We start from the raw sequence: 21808 nt of genomic DNA, 5'->3' as shown, positions 1-21808 counted from the left end.
TTTAACTTAGTGCTCCTTCGCCCCTCTCTATCTTTCATCTCTAATACTCATTAAGCTGCAGCACAATATAAACATCACATTGTGTTAACAGCACTGAACTTTGGGAACAACCTCCCAAAATCCATTTCCTATAAAAACCAAATAGTTGCGTGTATCTTTACTGAATTATGTGCAAGTTATGCTGCACTTAATTAAGACTGAAATGCAAAGCCAGGGTAGCATCTCCTGTTGTTGTTGGCTGTTACTGCATAAATGGCTTAAATGGTGTTTGAAAGCTGAAAGAAACTGTGCAGCAATTCATGGAGCAGCCAAGCAGGGAGAGCTCAGTGCTGCTGCTGTGGCTGCTCCAGAGCCTGCCATCTCACCAGCCCTTCTGACAGCCAACACAGGCAGGTCCCTTCAGTCACCCAACTGCTGGACAGTGAAAATGAAACAGAACACGGGGTTATCATCAGTTCAGGCAAAACTCAAAGCTGCTTTCTAACTTTGAACCCAAAAATTGTCCTAGGTTTCACTTTCAGTTTCAGGGGTTCAAGGAGTAAATGAATAATTTCTTGGCTCCACAGGATACCCAACACAGCAAGTGAGGCATTGTCTGGGTCAACAGTGGATTCTGTCTGTACTGACTCACAGGTTCAGTATGAAGCTGGGAAAGGTCTTGGCTTGGACAAGGAATGGTTCAGCAAATCTGAAGGCTTTGACAGTTACTTCAAATTTACTTTAGTAAATGCACACGGGGGAAAAAGGAAGATAGTGTGGAAGTTCTTCTGACATTCGAGAGGATATTAAGCTCTCTCTATGAAAACTGAAGTCACTGGTTCCCTTTCCAAGCATCAGAGTAATCAAAAAATAATTTTAAGTTTGAAATTAACAGGCTCTTTGGTAGGAGAGAAATAACAGTACTTTATCCCTACCAAGGTATTTTTATATAATACAGGCACACTTGTTTCCTGTGTCTGGTTTGGACCAAAGCAGAGTAGTAAAAGCCTTGGGGCTGTGGTTGTAAAATTCTCTCTCAGAAATTTTCAGTATCTCCCTCTTTTAGCCTAGAGCTTCAACTCACCCCTGCAAAAGGGTCTGTTTAACACCAGTGTCAGACAGACCACAGACAACATGAGAGCACGAGAAAGTCTTTACTTCACTACCACCAACTGGAATTTCATCAGGAGAGTTGACCTCTTTGGTATTTTGGCCCACAAGAATCCAGAGCAGAAAGTATCTCTCCCACAGGCTGATTCATCCAGCAGGCTGCTTCCAGCAGCGACATGTGCCAGCTCACTCCAACACAAAAAGTCTCGAGACTCAGGACAACCACAGGACTCATAAATTCACACAGTGCAGCACAGGATTTGCAGCCTCCAAAAATGAAACATCAGATATTCCACACAGGTCAGAAAAATACATCTCTTCTTTATTTTGGTGTATATACATATAAATATATATACATATAGGACCTTTATATAACCTGTCACCACAACATTATTTTATTCAAACACTGCTCTATCTGTATAATAAATAAACATTGATAATGATATTTTTTCTCTTTGGAACTCAAACAGTCCCAACTACACAGGAAGATGTGGTCAAACAGGGGACTCTTCTTTCCAGTCCAACACAGCACAAATGTGAAATGTTAAATGCTTCATTTCTCCAGGAAGTTTCTCTTGGATGACTACACACAAGTGAAACTGAGAGAAGTTTTTTTGATATTTTTTGCAAAGAACTAAGTGAACATTTGAACCTAATGTTTCCTTATCCTTCTGTACCGAAAGCAAGTTTGGACATTTGACTGTTTGAAGCTCCAAAGGAGTATCTTTATTTAAAAAAAGAAAAAAAAAGAAAAGAGAAGAAAGAAAAAAGAAACACAAAAAGAAACAGAACAACCAAACCAAACCAACAAATAACAGTAAAAATCAATTAATCCCTCCACAACTGGAATCATCATTGCCCTCTACAGTCTTTTGGAAAAATGCTGTTCACTGCCCAACTTGAGCTTTCCACTAACAGATGCACACACATGTAAGCACTGTGGCTTTAAACTATCCTCAGTTAAAAACTGATTTAAACCCAGCTTTTTTTGGCTACATTGCCCTTAAAATTTCATGCTGAAGGTTTAACTACTTCAAGCCTGTCTTTTATGGGGCTGCCTAGGTTACCACAGTGATAGGCAGAACAAATCTGCCTGTGCCTTCAGCTGAGCAGAGCAAGGCATCCCTGCCTGGTCTCCATGGGAATCACCTTGCTGGACCCAGAGCACCTTCCAGGAACACGTAAGGATGGCCACACACACCAGGGCTGGTGCCAAACCACCAGTCCCAGAAGCAGCTTAATGAGGAGTTGGAAATCACCAGCTACACCATGATGTACAACTCTTCAGGGCAGCTAGGAAATCAGAAGTAAAAACATGACCCCAAATGTGTGTGGGGGGGAAAAAGATAAAAAAAAAAAGCCAGACACAGGCAGGAACTGCAGTATTTTACAGTAAGTCCTCTTTGGAAATCTGAGAACTGGGAGAGAATAAGAGGAAAAACAAAACCAGTCTGAATAATGCATTCTTTCTACTATTCAAAAGCAGGAGTATAATGGGCTGTATCTTGCCCATTTCAGAACATTTTCAACATGACAGAAAAGAGGGAACATCCTCTGTCAAAGTAGCAGCAGGCAACTTCCATATTAGGTCAGCATTTCTGGGTTGTTATTCAAAGCTAGCGAGAGAGATGGAGGCAGAGCCAGGAGCTGGCACAGTCCTATTCATCACAGTGAGAGCTGTGGTGCCAAGCTGAACTGTACAGAGCAGGCTCAGAAAAAAGCATTCCCAGAGTCAACACAACATAAGCCTCCAGCCCCACTTTTTCATCCGTGGCCTCTTGGGAACAAAGAACAATTAAGCCAGCCTGGGACAAACCTCAGAAGATGTTTTTTACTTTGCAGGCCTGCTTTTGCATATACAAATTATTTGGAAAAGTGTTATTGGACAGCAGAAATGTGGAAATAGCTATTTTGATGCTCAGTGTAGACAAGCTGTCTGATTTCAAGACACATTTGCCTGTTTTCAATGAGCTTGACTATACAGTTTAAGCCCAACTTTTTGGGTATTCAGAAAACAAGAGGAAAACAACTGTGATGCTGGGTTTCATGTAAGTGAATGCACAGCCCCTGCAGTCCAGGTATGTGCTGTGTCAGAAGGAGCGAGACAAGGAATGCCCAGAGGCACTTCCAAACTCCAGTGCCAAAGCCCCAGGGATTTGGTTTTGCAGTGGAGTTCTCAGCAGGCACCTCCAGCAGTAGACTGCTCGTTCAGCATTTCCAATATATGGTCTAACAGGCTGAGATCTCAAACCCAGCAATTTCCTCTCAGCTAAAGACTTGGCAAAAAATCTCTGGTCAGACCAGAAGCAGATTTGGTTTTAAGAATAGATTAAGTTTATATTGGAAAGAAGAAACATTTATTGAAAAACCTCACAATATAAAGCAATCAAGGCCAGGTTAGGTTCTGCGGTTACTGGCTGAGAACTCAGCAGGTCCAAAAGCATCTCTGCTCAGTCCACAGAGATCAACCCCCACCATACTCTGAGTGTGACCTCCTCCTAAGAAGCCAAATGAAAGATTTTTGAAAATATTAATTCCAAGACAAGATGATTTAATTTATCTCTTAAGATAAGGAGTTGGATCACCCCCATACTTGGGAATATTCTATCAAATCTAAACTATCAGGAACCCTTCCCAATCAAACCTGCTAGAAAATAATTCTGCCAGCTTCATTAGGTCCTAAGAATAGACACAGCTCAAGCAGAAGAGCCCAGAACTACAGAATGGTATGACCACAATGAACATGGAAATAGAATTTTCTTTTGGCTCAGGAGTCAGGCTAACCTTCCTCCAGTATCAGGACAGCTGCTGTGCTGCTGGAAGCTCTGCATTAGTTCAAGGCAGCCTGGACTGAGATCAATGGCCTTGTCTAATGACATAACAGATAAGTGACGTTTCCCCCCAGTGCAGCCAGGCCCTGGAAGCATCACAGGATAATGACACAGAGAAACAGCTGCACTGGGAGATCTCCTGATGCAGCAAAACCCTGTTACAGCCTTCACTGCTAGAGAGAAACAAAAGAGATCTGTTAAAAAACCGGGGTGTGCTTTACAGGAAAAAGAATGGTTACAGTTTCTTGAGAACCACAAGCACAGAGATGATCACCCAGAAAGGCACATACTTTACGTTAGTGTTGGTGCAGATGATGTATTCAATCTCATCAGAGTAAGGATTCTGAAATGTGAAGCTGCTGGTTCTGATCAGCATCCACTCCCGGTTTTTGGTGCGAAAACGATACATCACAGACAGGACTTGACCTTTCAGCTTCACCACCTGCAAAGCCATTTGGAAAGGTTAATAACAGGAGATTGCTGTCTGCAGTGCAAATGAATAGTCAACAGCAGCAACTGGTGCATTTTAAACTTGAATTCCAGAAAACTACGGGCACAGCAGAGAAATTTTTGGTTTGGAGAGAATATGCAAAATTCCTATCCATGTTTACAGCTATCTCCTTCAGAATGAAATCCTCATATAAATCCTCATTGTCATATAAAATTCCAATTTCCAGCCTGCTTACAGAAAGAATATAGACTCAGGACAATCATCAGGTTGTGTTGTTATCCCAGCACAGAAACTTTAAGAATGTTTTAATGTGAAACACTTACCAAGAGATTGACAGAAACCAAACTGAGGATCTTTTAAATGTTTGTATGTAAACCATAAACCAATCACTGCAGCTAAACAAAAGCCTACAAGGAAAGCCATTTTGAGGTTGACTGCTTTTCTGCTTGGACACCCAGCTATACAATTAATATATGTGATAAATCAGCATCAAAATTTAGGGCATTGCTTAAACACAACGGTGTTTATTTTGTGTTTTTTTAGAAACCACCAGAGGCTGGTTCCCCAAACATACTAAAACACTCCCTAGGATGGCAAACTGCTAACAAGAGACACTTGCTTCTGGCTTTCAGAAGAAAGAAGAGTGAGCCAGTGTTTGAATAGAGAGAACACCAATAAGCCACTGTCCATTTTAGTAGTATATATTCCTTGCTTGCACAGGCTATTTGTAACTAAAAATTCAGATGTCTGGGTTTGGTAGCTGAAGTTTTGTTCAAGTCAACAGCTGGGCACCAAGTGAGGATTAAGAAGCAGCCATCTAAAGTACATTCAAAGTAATCTTCTCACACTGGCCCTGCAACTGCATTTCATGTTATCCAACAATCTGGGGTTAAGCCAGAAGAAAGCTTTCATGGTTTTAAGTCATTCAGCTGGCACTTACCTGCCTATCTCTGTTTATATTTTACAGCTTTTCCACCAGGCTATCTCAGAGTTGCCTCAAGGAAGGAAAGGGAAGGTCTACTGTAAATAAACGCCACATCTTGTGGATTCTTAATCATTAACATCTGGAATTTACTTTTTATTAGCTATCTGCAGCATGTATTCTCTAGAAGTCCCACTATTTACCCTCTGTCTTTATTGACAAGCAATTAGATTAAGAAAAATGTCCCAGTCCTGTTTTTTTTCAGAGGTTTGCACTTCAAATTAATCAACTGGCTATAGAACTAAATGGAAAGAATGCAAATAGAAAACAATGCAAATAGAAGACACAATAAGCTTTAGCAAAGCCCAGGAAATCATACTGAAGTAAATGACTTTTGGTTGGTTTTGTTTGGGGTTTTTTAATGCTTTTACAGGGTTTTTCTGAGCTCACTGAGCAACATTCTTTTATCAGCAATTTTCTACTACCACACCCAGGGTAGAAACCACAGAGCTGGTGTAGAGTGCACAATCTGAATCTACTGGGTATCCCATAGCTGTATACTGGAGACTTTGATATTAACCTGTATTTGTTGGTCTTAGCCTTGAAACTATCTTATTCTGGCCTGATTTTTCCCACCCTGATGAATGAATTTATCTTCCCAAGGAAATAAAGCTCTGAGATAGATACTGGCAATTGACCAAAAAATGCAAAACCCACCCTCCTCTGTTATGCACCAGCCTGGTTCTGATACTGTCAGCAAATCACAAGTGTTAAGTTCTCAGGTTTTAGGAAAAAAAGAAAAAAGAGTTCATTTGAAATCACAGTTACCTTTTTAATTAAGAGATTTCTAACTCTGAATTAACAATAATAACACAAATGGCAGTGATCTATTACCCTGAAACCCTGATTAAGCAAACAGTAATTCTGTAATAATATATAAAGCAGAGAGATTGCTGGTGGGAAAATCCTGAACTGTCTTAAGACAGAGCACACAAACAAACCAGCACAAAAAAATTCAAAGCTAATGATTAAACTTTACTTTCTTATATTCTTTGGAAATAAAAACCACCTGGTGCAAAGCTTGACTGTTTACTTCAGTCTTTTATTGCGTGATGGGAATAGCAGCCCCAATCACACTGCTACTGTACTGAACAAAAAATACACCCAAGAAGGCATTGCCTGCTAAGGAAACAACACAATATTTTCACAGACTGGACATAGATTGAGTGAGCAGGAACTTTCACTTCTAATTGCATTTTTTCCTGCTGTCTTTCTGTATGACCTTAAGCAAATCATGACCAGCAAATCACTTATGCACATGCAGTGAGTGGTGAGTGAATCCCGAGCTCAGGGACACGCTGGCAGCCTCCCCCAGCCCGATCTCCCTGGCAGTGAACACAGGCAGGACCAAGTCATTAACTGCTCCTTAGTCAGCCCTGCTGAGACCCAGGCAAGCCCTGGATGGATTCACTGCAGATGGATGTTTGATGGGCCATTATCCAGCAGCTCTCTGTCACTGTCTCTTGGACAGATGAGTGGAATCAATCACTTGGGCAGCACTGAAAAACAGCATATGTGTTCTCACTGCTCCTGCGCTGCTGACGCTATCAGGCACCAGTTCAGGGAGCTGAAGCAGCCCAAAGCTGGAAGTTCCATGCAAAAGGATTTAGTGCCTCAGCCCTCCCAGCAGGGCCAGGGCAGCCGGTGGGTGGGGAGGAGGGCAGGCAGCAGAGGAGAGGGGAAGCAGGAACTGACTCCTGGTGACAGACCCTTATCATATCAGGAGGGTTCAGCTGCAGCATCACACCCCCAGCCAAGGTGGGGCAGAGATGTTCTGGGTGTGGTGACCTGTTTAAAGCATTGAACTCTCACAGACTGTGGATCAATACCTTGAATTTAAAAAGGCTGCTGCTTTCACTCAGTCTGTGCAAGGGAACTGGAGGCACAGTTGGCCAAGGGGCTGGCAGTCCCTCTTGAAGGGGGGCATGGTGAGAAACCGCTCAGGACTAATATCTTACACTATCTCCAACGCTTCTGCAGAGACCATAACCTCAGTTTCACAATCTGTTCTAGGGACAGCATTTAGTTGTTTTTCCCCAAGAGGCTCTGTCTGTGCATGCCACGCCTGAACAAACAGTTGGCTACACGAATTATTAAGAAGTCACCTCATATCCACATTTTACAGCTGAAAATACATCTCAGCATCCAATGCAAGACAGATCAACACAACTTGGTTGAGCTATTGGCTGTTGTCAGAAAATCTGGAACCACTTAGGTCAACTGAACCTCAGCAATCAGTTAAACATCCTGTGCTGGGTGTTCTGGTGCAGCAGGAAAGGCACTGAAAAGCCCAGCAATAACAAGGCATCTCAGAGAGAGCCCTGCTGATGCATGTCCCAGACCAAGCTGAAACAGTAAGCTCTGCAATGGAATAAATGTCACTGATTCAGCTGATGTAAATGTGGCCCACAGTAAAAATGAATCCAAAGTAAGTCTTCCTGTATGTTGTATTTCTTTTGTTACTTCCCTGTACATTTCCATTTCTAATAGAGAAAAATGGTCAAATTACCTGCTGATGTACAGTGGGGTAACTCCACTAAAGTACATGAAAAAGCAAATCTCTGCTATGCTAGCAGAGAACTCGGTTACAAACAACCCAGTGGCACAGAGGGATGTAACTAATTCCAAATCAACAGCCCATCTTGGAAGGTAAATAATTTTGGTTACCACTTAACAGAGTGGGATCAATGCAGACATCTCCAAAACAGTTCACTCAGTGCAGTAAAAAAACAAATATATAACTAGAAGATTTATTTCTGAAAATGCTGTCAATCCATACTGCAGTTTAAGCTACCATTCATTATACAGCTTAACCAATTGATAACTGACCAACAAATTATTTTGTATCTTGCCACTCCTTCTCCTCCATAATAGAAAAAAAATACCTTGAACTATAAAATAAAAACTACTTCTATGGTCAAAGTAATAACAAAAAAATAAAGTGTGGAACAAAGGGAGGAGGACACAGCACCTGTTGGAAACTCTCTCGCAAATGGCTTTGATCTTCAGGATGGCAGAATTCTAAAATATCTTTCCCCAGAAGATCCTAGAATAAAACATAAAGCTATGTAAAAAACCCAAACCACAACACAAATCCATGTGCAGACCTGCAAGTAATTCTTGCAAACACAAGATCTATAACACTTAATGAGACTAGTTAATCAGGGAGGAACCACACAAACAAGGTTTGTAGGCATCATGTCCCATGTTTTTACAGAAAAGTTTAAGTAAAGACTAACATCTGCTACTACAGCTCATTTTATAGCACTAATTTTTGTAAAAACACTTATTATAATGCAATTTAAATTAAAAAAATACAACTAAGAAAGTGAATAAGGAACTACTTCTGCCTGAAAATTGCAACTGTTGGGAGTTATCTGAGGGAGAGCTGTGGTTCATTTACTATTCTACTCAGTTCTGTACTAGCTTCCTGCTCAGAGGAGCAGATGTAAGCCTAAAGGAAAATAGATGCTGTAAATTATGTTTGCTTACTGTTCAAGAGATTGGCAGAATCAAAGGTCTACAGGACTAAAACTCTCTCCAAGCACTGTTAACTTTCTATCACAGAAATGTCTTCACTGGAAAGCTGTGCAAGGTTCAGAGCACTCTGCTGCTAGAATTTTAATCAGATCTAAAGGTATAAAAAGACACCCCACACAGGGGCGTGACAGCAAAGAAAAACAAACAGCATTTAGTACACGATGTAGGAATTGTCAGCTACAAATACTTCATGTTTGCAAATGGGATTTTCTGCATTAGCTCAGCCCATTCTCCACATTCCCAGTGGGCACAGACCTGGGGCTGGTAGCCAATGACGCTGATGCACCTTGGGTCCACGAAGGTGATGACCCCATCAGAGTTGTGCCTGGACAGGAACTCCGTGGGGACCGACATGCCGTTCATGTCCATGCACACGGGAGAGCTGGTCACCTAGGGCCAAGCAAGTGCACACAACTGTCACCTGAAGCCAAAGCTGAGCCCACAGCTAAAGGACAGTCTGCCAGGAGACTGCTAACAACTGGAGGAAGTAAAATGAAACAGCACAGATAAATGACAGAGCAGCCTTTAGTCCACTTTGCAGGGCAAACATCTCACCCCACGGCATCTATCGATGCTTAACAAAACACTGCAGAGAAAAAAACACACCAGAAGTTCCCAAGAAAGGGGGATATAGTGAGGATATAAGTCCAGCTGGATTCATCTCACTTTGCAGCACATCAGGCATCATGGTTCCTATCTCTGTCAACCAACGATTTGCAGTCCACTCATTTTAGGATAGGACAGGAAACAAACCCATTATCTGTAGACCTAACCAACAGGACTGCTCAGACTAAACACTCATGTTTCAGGTGACATGAGAGCCTCACCTGAAACACCTACAGAACCTGAACCAAGTCCTCCAGAGGCTGAGGTAGGGGATATTAGACCAGCAAGTGGCTGCTCATAATGAAAAACACAGTTCTCTAAATATTTCTCAAATCTCACCAGAGAGAACTATGTGTTTTCAGCTCTCTGCCTGAAATCTGTGCTATCAGGCCACTTCATATCCATTCTTTCCCACTGGAGGCACAAAGGAGACCACTGATTTTCTTACAACTTCCAGAGCTATCTCTGCTAACAATGCAAAATGAACAAAATGTCATTTTTTTGCTAACTTGGAGCTGATTAGCCAGTTAACTGTATGCAAGATTTCAATATGTTGTTACAGAACAAGAGTTTTTAATTTGTACACCCTGACCCCATTCTGATTTAACCCACCACAGAGCTTCCTCCTGCCCTCACTCACATACCACAATGGCTCCTCTAAAGGAGCAGATGTTTTGACATTACTTGGAAATCATCTTTCTTTGGAAGCTGTAACACATGAACCCCCTTAACTTCTTTCTTTTTATTACTGGAATTTATTACTACTGATTATGAAAATATGACTAACCTAAAACCCATCCTGCAGCAGTTCTGTAGCTCTGCCATGGCCCTGGAGAGCCCCTCTGCAGACCTGCTAACACTTGCAGGCTGTTCACCTCGGGTAAGATGGGTTTGGCACCTGTGAAAGGGTCATTCCACCTTGTCAGGAGGAGTGATCCCCTCCTAGCAGATGGCAGCGAGTGCAGGGATCACGCAAGAGGCTCAAACATGCTCACCCATGGCACAATTCCCAGACCAGGAAGATAAAAACTGTCCTCCCTGCTGTGGTGAAGGAGATTCACCATGACTGCTTTAGCTCAGAGCTCTGCTCAGCAATGCACAAAGGAGGAAATGCACTACAACAATTGTAACCGTCTGCACAAAAAGGAAGGAAAATTTTATTCTCCCAGTTCCTTCAGCTCACATCTCATCTGAATGCATAACATAACACACACTGAGAATAAAGCTATGATTTCTGAAGTGCCTCTTGACTACTTTATCTTTATCATTTTCAGAATAAGTCCTGCAATCACAGTTTTTCAAGGAGTTGATTAGTCAGAGAGTGAATGATGGGAAAGATGGCAGGGAATGCATCACTGCCTTTGGGGGTCACTTTAACCCAGCACCTGCACTGCCACGTTTCTCACTACCCCCAACACAGGCTAAAGAATGGCAGCTCTGTGCACACTCATCTTCAGGAGCTTCTCTGCTGTTGTTACTGGATTAAGTACATATATGCACCAAAATCACAGTTTCATTTGGCTCTGCTGACAAGTTCTAGACAAGTCACTGACTGCACAGACACCAAGGCACTTTATAAACTGAAGGCATGTTAAAAGTTACAGTCTAGTAGCAAAACAGTGTGCAAATCTTTGACAACCACACAGAACAACGATCATGCTTTCAGAAATAGTTTGTATATGGAAAAACTGGCATTACCTGAAGCCTTCCTATTGCCACGAGGCAGTATTTACTACCTTGTCCCACATCAGCATCTTCTTCTGGTATAGTCATTCCTGGAGTAAATGATAACAAATACTGTTATAATCAGAAAACTGGGATAAACAGAGATGCTGTTGTCCTGGCTCTGTACTTTTCTAGATTTTCTAAATGTTACAAAATAACTTCATTTTATTCTCTAAGATTCAGTCATTATTTCTGGGTTCAGATCAGATAATCCTTCTCATTTGTACTCAATCCTACATACTTCACAGGTATACACAGTACCCATAGCAGCAATTTTGGCTGCTGAAGACAAAGCAGATACTAAAATTCCATTATACACCAAGATAGACAGTAATATTTCCATGAGTGCTGCTCCACCAGCATGTTATGGAACCATGGGGTCACTTAATATGGTCAGTGAATGCACATTGTGTTCAGTTTGTCAATAATATTTTATAATGAGCCTTAAAAACAAGGCACAGCATAAATTAATCACTAAATCTGTGCTCATATTTAACAGCTGGTTTTACTTTTTTCTGTAATGGACTAAACCTGTGTCGTTACGTTGAAAGGCTGAAAAAAATGCGGATGCTTTGCTAACACTGCTCGTTCCAGTTGTGTAACAGGAGTAACTACCATAAACACAGGAACAGTTTCAAAACATACATGTGTACTATTTTCCCATCTCAGTGTTTCACAAATAGGAACATTCAGATTAGCACTCTTTACTTGCTTGTTGGCTAAGCCTTGAGTTAAGGCTATTTCCCAACTCCAGCACTGAGACACCAAGTTCATATAAAACACTGGAAAATACGTCTTCCAGGAGTGACACCACTGACCTATTTTAAGTGATCTGTAAACTCTTTCACAAGGACTTTTAAGGAATTCAATCATAACAGGCAGTGAATCATATAAGAGGCACTTAAAAGCATTAATGAAATTAATTGCAAAGCAGCTACCATTTCTGAAACAACAGCCACTTTATTTTTTACATTTATAATCCCCAATGTAAGTCAATCTTTGGACAGTCCAGAGGATGACAGTACATCACTTTCCTAAATGACACCTCTGAAAAAAAAATGAAAATGCTGTTGAATGAACTGGAGTCAACTTTAATGATGCTATTTTGTATCAAAATAGTTGAATCTTTTCTGAAAATCAGATTCCAAACAGCACTTTACAGCTATTTTTTGGTCCTCACTGAACAATACAATAAAATTAAATACACCATGTATGAAAGAACCTCCCCCCCATATTTTTGTATAATATATTGAAACTTGTTCTGCAATAATTTTACAATATGGGGTGTACAACATTGATACCCTATTGATAACTAGAATTTTATCAACAGGTCTGAAGAGCTTTACAAAGGAGGAGCATTATTGTCTCATCTAACAAGTGCTGTTTTAAGGACATAAATCCAAGCATTCTAGTTGGATAACCTTAACCAAAAGATCCCTTTCAAATGGAGTTTTTATTGGAGAAGGGCACATTTAAAGTATATTCCTTTGACTTCAAAAGCTTTTCCAATCATTGCCTTAGTGGCACAGAGTATTGCAAAGGACAGCAAAGATACAGCTGGACAGCTTCCACTTTGCATAATCTTTTTCTCTGTAGCTTTCAATGCTTTCCTTTTTAGGAACTTGGTCCATGCTTGCTACTGCTTAAATAAAATCAAAGTAACATAAACAACCTCCAAAATTAAACCTAGCTAAGAAACATTTCTGATGTCACTGTTGACAAAGGGAGGTTGTTCTAATTTTCATCTTTTTTTTTTTTCCCCTTTTACCCAAGATGGATTACATTTGGTCTATATAGCACAATGGAAAATGCCTTAGTTGGGTTATGCCACAAGACACTCCAGGAATAAAAACCAATCTGCTTGGAAGTAATCAATACATGACGCAGTGGATTGTTAACTCCTTCCCAAAGTGCCTTGAGAAAAAATATGACAAAAAGATTGTCTGCTTCTCTGCAGTGTAGATGCTACTACTGGCAACATTCCATAGAGAGAAATTATTTTCTTTATTCTTCAGCTGATATTTCCAAAGATCCAACTCTGGGTGTCTTTATAGGGGAGGGTGCATTTGTAGATGAGATTTACTTTTGCTTTAGCACATTTCCTCTTGAATGCACTCCAGCATGGACATGTAAATAAAGATGTGCACTGCACATTCTCCCAGTTTGTCCAGTTCTATCTCTAAAAAAAGTTGCAAGAGCTTGGAGGTAAGCAGCCACAAAACTCATCTTTAGGGGGCATCAACAAAATAAACATACTTCAGTCATTCACATTCTTTATGTGTAACCCTGGTAGAGGGTTTATTTCTCAACACCAAATATACACCCCTCTCAAATAATAAATACAGTTTATTGCTGGCCTGAGTTCATATCAACAATTGGCACAGCTAAGCTGCAACTGAGCATCACAAATAGAATGCTGTGCCATCAGAGGTTATATTTAATTTCCAAGTGTCCTTTATACCAGCAAACAGTTTCCCACAGGGCAACAGCATGTGTTGGTGTGGACATAAGGAACTTTTTAGTTTTCCCAATGAGCTTCCAGTTGGCTCTAACAACAGAAAAGCTTCATTTTCTGCTTTCTTTCTCTATCCTGCTGCCTCACATTTTCTGCAAGGCACACAACAACATTAGTGGATTTATGGTTTTATTTCACTACACTAAAAAAGAAATTATTTGTAATTCTTTAGAAAGATGGAATTTAAGTGTCCAGTGGTCACTAGCAATCCTCTGATAATGCCTGTCTCCATTAGAACCATTTCTGATAGGTACTTGCCAGGAAAGGAACTACACTGTGTGACTATCTCTCATCTCATCCAAAACGATGGAATAAGGCTTTCACAAACAAGGCTGTGGATAGCATACTATGGATAAAAATCTCATGAAAAATCCCAATAAAAACGAAATTAACCATTCCTTAAAAAAAATAAATAAAGCCTTTAAAATGACAGCACTGCAAGGAATATTCAAGCAACTATTTTGTTTTGTATTGGAAGAGGGAGTACTTTGCACAAACGTCCTGATTCTGGCCAAAACTTTAAAATAACCTAACAGCTTTGGCATGCTGTGGTTAAGACGTTACCGTAAGTCTGACTTGGAAGACTAAAATGTTTCTTTTTTAACTAAAGAGAAAAAAAAAAATCAACATTATCTGAATTTGACATTATTCTCTGACTTTTTATTTGAAGTTTTCAAAACATGTATCTGTCTCTTTTCTTCACTATGTGCTTTTCTGCTGATCCTGGCTTTGATTTACAGAAAACTACCAACATCCTGACAGACTTTATCTTCTCTCTCCACCAAATCTTATGGCATGAAAAAAAAGCAAAACAAACCTATTAGGAAAATATCACATGGACCACAGAAGACTCATTTCCTTCCAGGAATGAGATATTCAGAGGGGAAAAAAACCAGAAGAAAAGCAAATCTTGCTTAAGTTAAAAATGGGGAAATAACCCAGGAGAAGGTCAGCACTTCTCAGCTTTATGACTGGCTCTGAACTTGAAGCACTGTCTAGGCTGAGGATCACAAGCTCCATCTGTGCTGCTTCGCTGGGAAGAGAGGGACAAAGGCTGGGATTGCTGCTCAGCCAGTTTCAAACAAGGGGTCCTTTCACCTCATTCAAAATAACCCAACACCACACTCTCATTATTTAACCAAACATACAACATGATTGGCTGGAACATCCATCTGAAATATCTGACTCCTTCTTCCTTTGACTTCCACACCAAGTTTACATTGACACCCTGATTACCTGAGGCCAGCAAATAACCCACAGGGATAGAAGTGTGTAGGTATCATATACCTGGTTTTGCACTTAATTTTTTCCCTTTCTCTGTGAAGAAGGGGCTGAAGGACAGACTGCCAGCACATGAGCCTTGCTGCTCCACACAGGTGAGAAAAACCACAAAGCTAGGCTGGATGTGCCAAAGTGTTTTCATGCTGAACACAGACCTGAACAACAAACCCAGTCCTTAAAATATGCCACCAGCTGCCTGTAGCTTATGCATTTTCACCTGTTTGAAGTACTCACACTACTTGATTTGCACAGACTCCTCCCTGCAGCAGCACTGTCAAATAGTCTATCATACCAATGATGATCACAAATTCTTCTCTTGATGCTTCTCTATCAACACTGATTGTTTTATTCAGTGTAGGACTGAAAAACTGAACTCTGGCCACAGACAGTGCAATTCAACCCAGAAAGAGAAAACGCCAAGTGCTAAACAAATGAGACCAAGTACAGATTAAGGGCATTTGATAATATTGGTTCTTTTGCTTAGGAAAGTACACTTTGTATTGTATATTAGCTATATATTGCACATGCTGAAAGAAAAGGATCTGGAGTTTATACCTGTGTCCATTTGCCAACTGAAAAATAAATGAAAATAATCTTTTTGATCGCTGAATTTTTAAACAGCTGTGATTTAGCACAAGCCCATTTATTCCCAAGAATCCAGAGACCATGCAGGGCTTGCTGATTTGAACAAAGTAATTTTATTACAGGGTAGAGAAGCCTTGGCAAATTCCATTACTGCTGTAGTTATCTCATTTGCTTTGCAGATTATGGTTGGATTACCACTGGAAATAAGAACAAATGCAGTGATGTTGTCACTAATTTACTCAAACATATAGCGGAACAGTTCAGCCCATGGATATTCCCATTCAACTCTGAAAGTCAATGGATACATGACAATCACCAACACGAAGTGGAGAAGACTGGGAGGGCAAGTAAACACTCATAAGAAAGGCCCTGATTCAGTTCTGTGTGCCCTGAAAAAGGCACTCAGACATGACTAATAGGAGTAACAATCTGGATGGTAACATGAAAGACCAATGGAATTCCACATAAGGCTGTCAAAATCAAAAACATCCCTTAGGATTGTGCTATAGTTTGGAGGCATTAACACTGTGGAGGAGCACTGGGATATCATAAGGGAGCACCATGTGATTTTGAGGAGTGGAGTAATAGAAATGGGATGATATCCAACATTACTAAATGCACAAGCATGCACTTGGGGAACAGTAACAGTCATAAGCTAAAGCAACAGAAATAGGATGGAACTTGATATTAGTAACTGAAACATCACACAATTCAAAGCAAGATTTGCAGCTGACATGAGAAAAAGGCAACCTGGAAGACATATATATTTATATCAGATTTCTTAGGATGCCTGCAGGACTCACCACACAAATAAGAAGGATGCTGTATCCTACACTGCCAGGCAAGACAGGAAATACTGTTTGTGTTATCCATCACTACAAACTCATCTGAAACAACAACGTGTCATGCCAGTGACCTACATGTTGAGAAGTGAAGTGAAAACAGGAACAATTGCAGAGAAAAGTCACAAGGGTAAAGAGAATGCATTCTGAGAACGAAAAGTAGAAGCAGGCTGGATTGTCTTTGTGAAGTCCAGGCTGTCAGGATATAACCTCCTTCTGGAAACACACCAGAACACTGGAGAGACATACAGGCACAAGGCAGAAAAACTCCCATTTGACCTTCAGTGAAGTAAAAACTTCCCATAAAGTAATGAGGACTGAAAATTAAAGAGGTTTCTAGGCATGGGAAAGCAGCAAGGTTTTGGAAGAGTTGAGATGGGGAAAAGACCTCACTAATGCCAACTGGGATTTGCAATGATTGATACTTGGCCACTGGGTACAACGACCCAGAAGATCCTTTTAATCCAATGCTGCTGTCTTGCAGAACTGGTGGCTGAAGGGAACACACTGCCAACATCAGGAGCTAGTGCTGATCTGAGTTCATGTATCTGTAGCTCTGCATTAGCAACATACACCCCTGAGAAGTCAGATCTCTTTAAACATCCCATAACATGCAGCAAGATTCTCATCCAAACTAAACAAAATATTATTTGACCTACACCTTCTTGAGAAGGCATCCCGTATTTCAAGGCCGAATTCAATCACATTTAGAATTACTAACAGAAAAGCAAATCTTTTTGTAGAAGAAAACAAAACAGAAAAAAACATCTATTTTCAGAGCACTTTACAGATACTGTGGTCTTATACTTTTGAGACAGAAGCAAAACTGAAACATCTTGACTCCTATTTAATCCTATTAGCAACAAGAGGGGCTGTTTTCCTCTGCTTCCGAAACCGCATTTCAGCAGAAAACCAACAAGAAATTCACATCTGCATGTGTGTCTGCACACCACTGCACACATTTGGTACAAACCACCTCTTAGGACTCATAATCCCTGGATCAATGTGATTTATGGCCGTGGTGTACAACCACAAAAGGGCAGGACAGCTCCTGGTTTGATTCGTGCCAGCAGGCACTGTCACATTGCAAACAACATCTTCAATTCCTGCAAACGCCAAGGTCAAGTAACCCCGCTCACAATGAGGTCTGGATGAGCTCCACTGTCTCCTCTTGGAATTTTTCAAAGGTAAATACTCCCATATGTAATACTGAGTTCCAGCAGGTAAATGTTTTTCTCCGTAGATCAAAGCTGTATGCCAAGACTTGATTCCCAGAAAAACAGCCTCAAAACAGAATTGATCACAAATACTGAACGTTCTCACGTAACACCATTACTGAGACATCCATGTGTCTAAACTGAAATTACACATTTTCTACATAGGCACTCACAATTCAGTACTTAAGTATAAAAGCATTAATTGGTGTTTTCTAGAGATACACAATCCCTTGCGTCCACCTTCTTAAAATGAGACCATTTTTATGTTGGTTTATCAACAAGTTGATATCTTTATTATTTATCAAGTTGAAATCTTTTGGCCCCAGTTTCTGGACTCCTGCATTACTGGCAATTCCTACAGGTCCCCTGTGACAATGGAATTGAGAAGGGTGTCATGGAAAACAGGCATGCTTTGAGTGAGTAACAACAGCTGATTTATTCTGATCTAAAGCTTCTCAAGGTGAGCTTTAATCAGTTACCCCACTAAAATTCTCCCTGTTTTTCTAGGTGCAAGGAAACCTGAGCCAGGTTTTCAGCTGTCCCAAGGACAGATTGGTGCACACCACCTCCACAAGGGATACAAACCTGCTGGTGGCCAAGCCTTGATATAGCCAGTGCAATGGACAACTGCATATTGTGCTTCACCTTCTTTCACTGGGCCCAGGCCGTTCCTGAATGAACGAGGAACACAAAAACATTACATTGATCGACATGCAGAACAGCTTTATGCCTTCAGACTATGACTACTAATGATTTATCAGTATTTGTAAACTATGCTGGAAACAGGCAAGAATCAACCCAGGGTTCTGTACCCTGCCAGCTCTGTTATGTTGCTATTCAAGCTGTACCTGTTTTCTGTAATATTTCTCTAAAAAAGATAACGAAGATTGATTCAGAGACAGAGTTGGTATAAGATAAAGAATCTGAGTGACACATGCAAAGAGATTTTGTTTGCAAAGGATCCAGTGTATGCAGGACCAGGTGGGGCATTAACCCAGTGGCAAATGAGAGGGCTTAGAGCAACTGCAGCAATAGTACCTGTATCTTTTTCTCATGGTAGTTATTCTGTTCAGAGGTAAATGATCCAGAGGAGCATTTCCACACCTAAAAGTAAATTAATATTTTGAAGGGCTCAAAAATGAATATAAATACATGATGAAAATGCATTTTGAGATTTTTATTACCATCTATAAGTAGCTAATAATGGATATTTATTTTTGGAAAAAAAATGCATATTTGTGTTTAATTAGAACATGCTGCTTCCATAGGCTGAGCTTTTTAGGTGTGCTATAAAAATGTTCTTTATTTTAGAAAAATAAAAGAGACTAGAAAAAAATTCCATTCCACATTCCCCCAGCATAAAGACTATTTGAAATTGATATCCCAAGGGTGGCTAAAGAAAAGACACACTTCAAAATCCATAAAACAGGAGTGAAAACTAGAGAAAAATACATGTCAGGCCCACAAATATCCACACAAACCAATCTCTGCTCCTATAGCTTTCCTGGACAGAAAAATTCCACTGCCATACTTCAGCTACAATGTCTGTAGACATTAAGATAATGTTTGCAAGTTCAAACTATTTACACTGTCAAATAACTTTGTTTAACACTTGTTCATGTGATATTTACACTTGTATTTTGTGATATTTATAAGTATGCCTAACTGTAAAATTTCAACAATCCATCTGAAGCTGAGTAAATAGTTTGAAGGGTAAAAGCAGTTCATTTTTAATGGAAAAATAGTAACAACAATGAAAGAAGCAACCACAAGGAAAGTTCACATTATCTGAGGCTCATCCTTCCCAGAAGGTTTTCCTTTTATTCCTTTAATTTTTTTTTTCTTATCAGTCACTGCCAAGGAGAAGAAATTAATAACTAAAATAAGATTTAGAAATACAAAAACAGTGGGGTTACTGGAATGTGTAAAATCACTCTCATGCACTGGAGTTTAGAGAATCAGGGTGCTAGGAAATATCTGCAATCTGAACTGTTTTGAAAGCTGGGAAACAACCACAAGCAGGACACTAGGCCTGGTTTTCTTTGCACAAACAAGTCCTCCTAACATGATGTGCATCTTGAGAGGAAGAAGAAGCAGTTCTCTCAGTGCTCTGCTGGGCTCTATTTCTTCCATCCCAGTTAAGAGGTGAAAAGGTTCTACAGCTCTGAAGTCTTACAGGTATAAAGTCTATAAACACCTTCCAAAGGCACCCAAGAGCCACACATTCAGCACCCCCACAGGACTGGAAAAAGTCCACCACATTACCAAAGGACAGGTATCTCTAATATGTCAAAAACTGTGCTTTGTATGTTTCATTCTGTAATGAATTTTGCAGTGCTGTTATAAGCACTTATAGTGGACAGAGCCTACAGATGCAATTATGTACTTTCCCCTCCTAACAAAAGACAAAAATTTATTGCAGTAGCAACAGGCTTTTTAGCCTGTTAGCACTAAAACAAGAGAAGTGCTCACAAGCCCCTAAAAAAAGCACTGGGCAGACAAATCTCTGAAGAAGCCCAAACAACGCAGGAGAAGTTGGAAAATGGCAAATCAAAAACTCTCTAACAATTACTCATTTATCTAGCATCAGCCAGCTGACATCTGGTTAATTCATACCAGGCTTAGGTTAATTCCTACGTAGCTGGCAGGTTTGCAACTGAATTCCTGTTTATTTTCAAGATTCTTTTAATATTCTTGGTTCACTGAAAAAATACACAGAGCTGGGTGTTCATTAGACTTGAGAAAGCTTTGTTCCCAAAGTATCTATTTGAGCAACTTTACTAGAATAGACAGTGGCTAAAATTCCATTTAAATTCCATTCCATTCACAGAAGTGAAGCTGTAATGAAGTTCTCTGGAAAAAGGAACCTATACCCCACACTGGTAAGAATATCTACAACAGAAATGAGATGCTGGTTTGTCATTTACTGTTAAGGAAGACTGGTTTCAGCTTTCAGTAGAGCAAGGATTCTAGAAATACTTTGTGTGAATGTGTCATTACCGCTTTAGTTTGTAATCAATGTCCAATTAGTGCAACAAAACGTCTGAAGTCTAAGCTGAGACAGGACTGGAACTGTGATGGGAATACAGGGTAAATGCATACCTCATCCTGCAAATGAAAGAGCGCCTGGATCCCATGCACATTCTCATTGAGGACTGCTGGCCTTCTTTCTTTACTGTCCCCGTCTTCAAGTCCAGGATTCGTCCTAGAAATGCCAGGGAGAGCAACTGGTGTTCAGTACATACATTTAATTCCATTTACTAGAAACTAAATAACAAGAAATTCACAAGCTGAATGCCATTAGCCCAGTTAGGGGGAAAAAATACCAAGGAAAAAAATCTTGATTGTGGTCTCACAGGGGAGGATCAGTTATGTGCTGGTTTAACTGATTTCAGCAAAGCTGACTGAGTCACAGGAATGATGGCTCTTTTCTTGGCTGGCCCAAGACCAACTTCCAGGGCAGAGTCAAATGCATGGAGGCAAACAAGGCAATGACAGCAGACACAGCTTTTGACTTGATCAGCTTGCTCCACTCTTTACCAGAACTGTGGATAAAGCAACATTTATCAGTGCCCTGACAGCTGCTCCTCTTTCCCTGAGCTTGTGCCTATCCAGAGCACTCTCACCACAGTCAGAACTGTCAGGATGGTGAGATGCACAAAGACCAAACTTTCTCCTTGAAGATGGGATACAGGATTTGTCACAACAGCCCTTGTGCTGGGGTTCTTTTAAAGTTGCTAAGAAACTGCCACATCAAGAGCATTTCTAAAGTTTATTTTCAGACACATCAGTGAGATGATCTGATTCACCACACAGCAACACAAGCCTGTGCAAGGTCCAGGGCCAGACCCTGCTCCCTACAACCCTCAGAATCACACACCACAGACACAGCTTGGAAAAGGAATGACAGCCACCAAGTCGGCTCAAGAGAGGACAGGACAGAGGGAATGGAATGCATGCAAAGGGAGGAAGTGAGTGACATTAATTCTTTCATTTAAAACAGAAGACTTGTTACTACAGACAGGTTCAGATGAGGGATTTCAGGACACTGGGTATCACTTAGAATCCTTCTGCTTATCACCAAAGAACTCACAGAATGGATTTTTACATCTACAGCTCAAGTGCTGACTACAAAACCTAGCAC

At 40.5% G+C, this 21808-nt stretch overlaps 1 protein-coding gene across 10 annotated transcripts in view; it reads right to left on the bottom strand.

The window, feature by feature from the left end:
- Positions 1 to 21808, bottom strand: part of ARNT2 (aryl hydrocarbon receptor nuclear translocator 2) — a 95222-nt gene that overhangs the window by 20628 nt on the left and 52786 nt on the right. For all 10 annotated transcript variants that reach the window (XM_014251326.2, XM_088063085.1, XM_088063094.1 and 7 more), the window contains 7 exons: positions 20767 to 20869; positions 18703 to 18768; positions 18250 to 18335; positions 11198 to 11274; positions 9149 to 9283; positions 8325 to 8399; positions 4211 to 4362 (listed from right to left, as the gene is read on the bottom strand). In XM_014251326.2, the coding sequence (XP_014106801.1) occupies positions 4211 to 4362; positions 8325 to 8399; positions 9149 to 9283; positions 11198 to 11274; positions 18250 to 18335; positions 18703 to 18768; positions 20767 to 20869 (694 nt within the window). The remainder of the gene's footprint in view (positions 1 to 4210; positions 4363 to 8324; positions 8400 to 9148; positions 9284 to 11197; positions 11275 to 18249; positions 18336 to 18702; positions 18769 to 20766; positions 20870 to 21808) is intronic.

Source organism: Pseudopodoces humilis, chromosome 16 (genome assembly GCF_049639895.1).
Source record: "Pseudopodoces humilis isolate 2021_Gansu_Grassland_sample_001 chromosome 16, ASM4963989v1, whole genome shotgun sequence".
In the NCBI taxonomy this organism is placed as follows: Eukaryota; Metazoa; Chordata; class Aves; order Passeriformes; family Paridae; genus Pseudopodoces; species Pseudopodoces humilis.
This window is presented reverse-complemented; position numbering and strand designations above follow the sequence as displayed.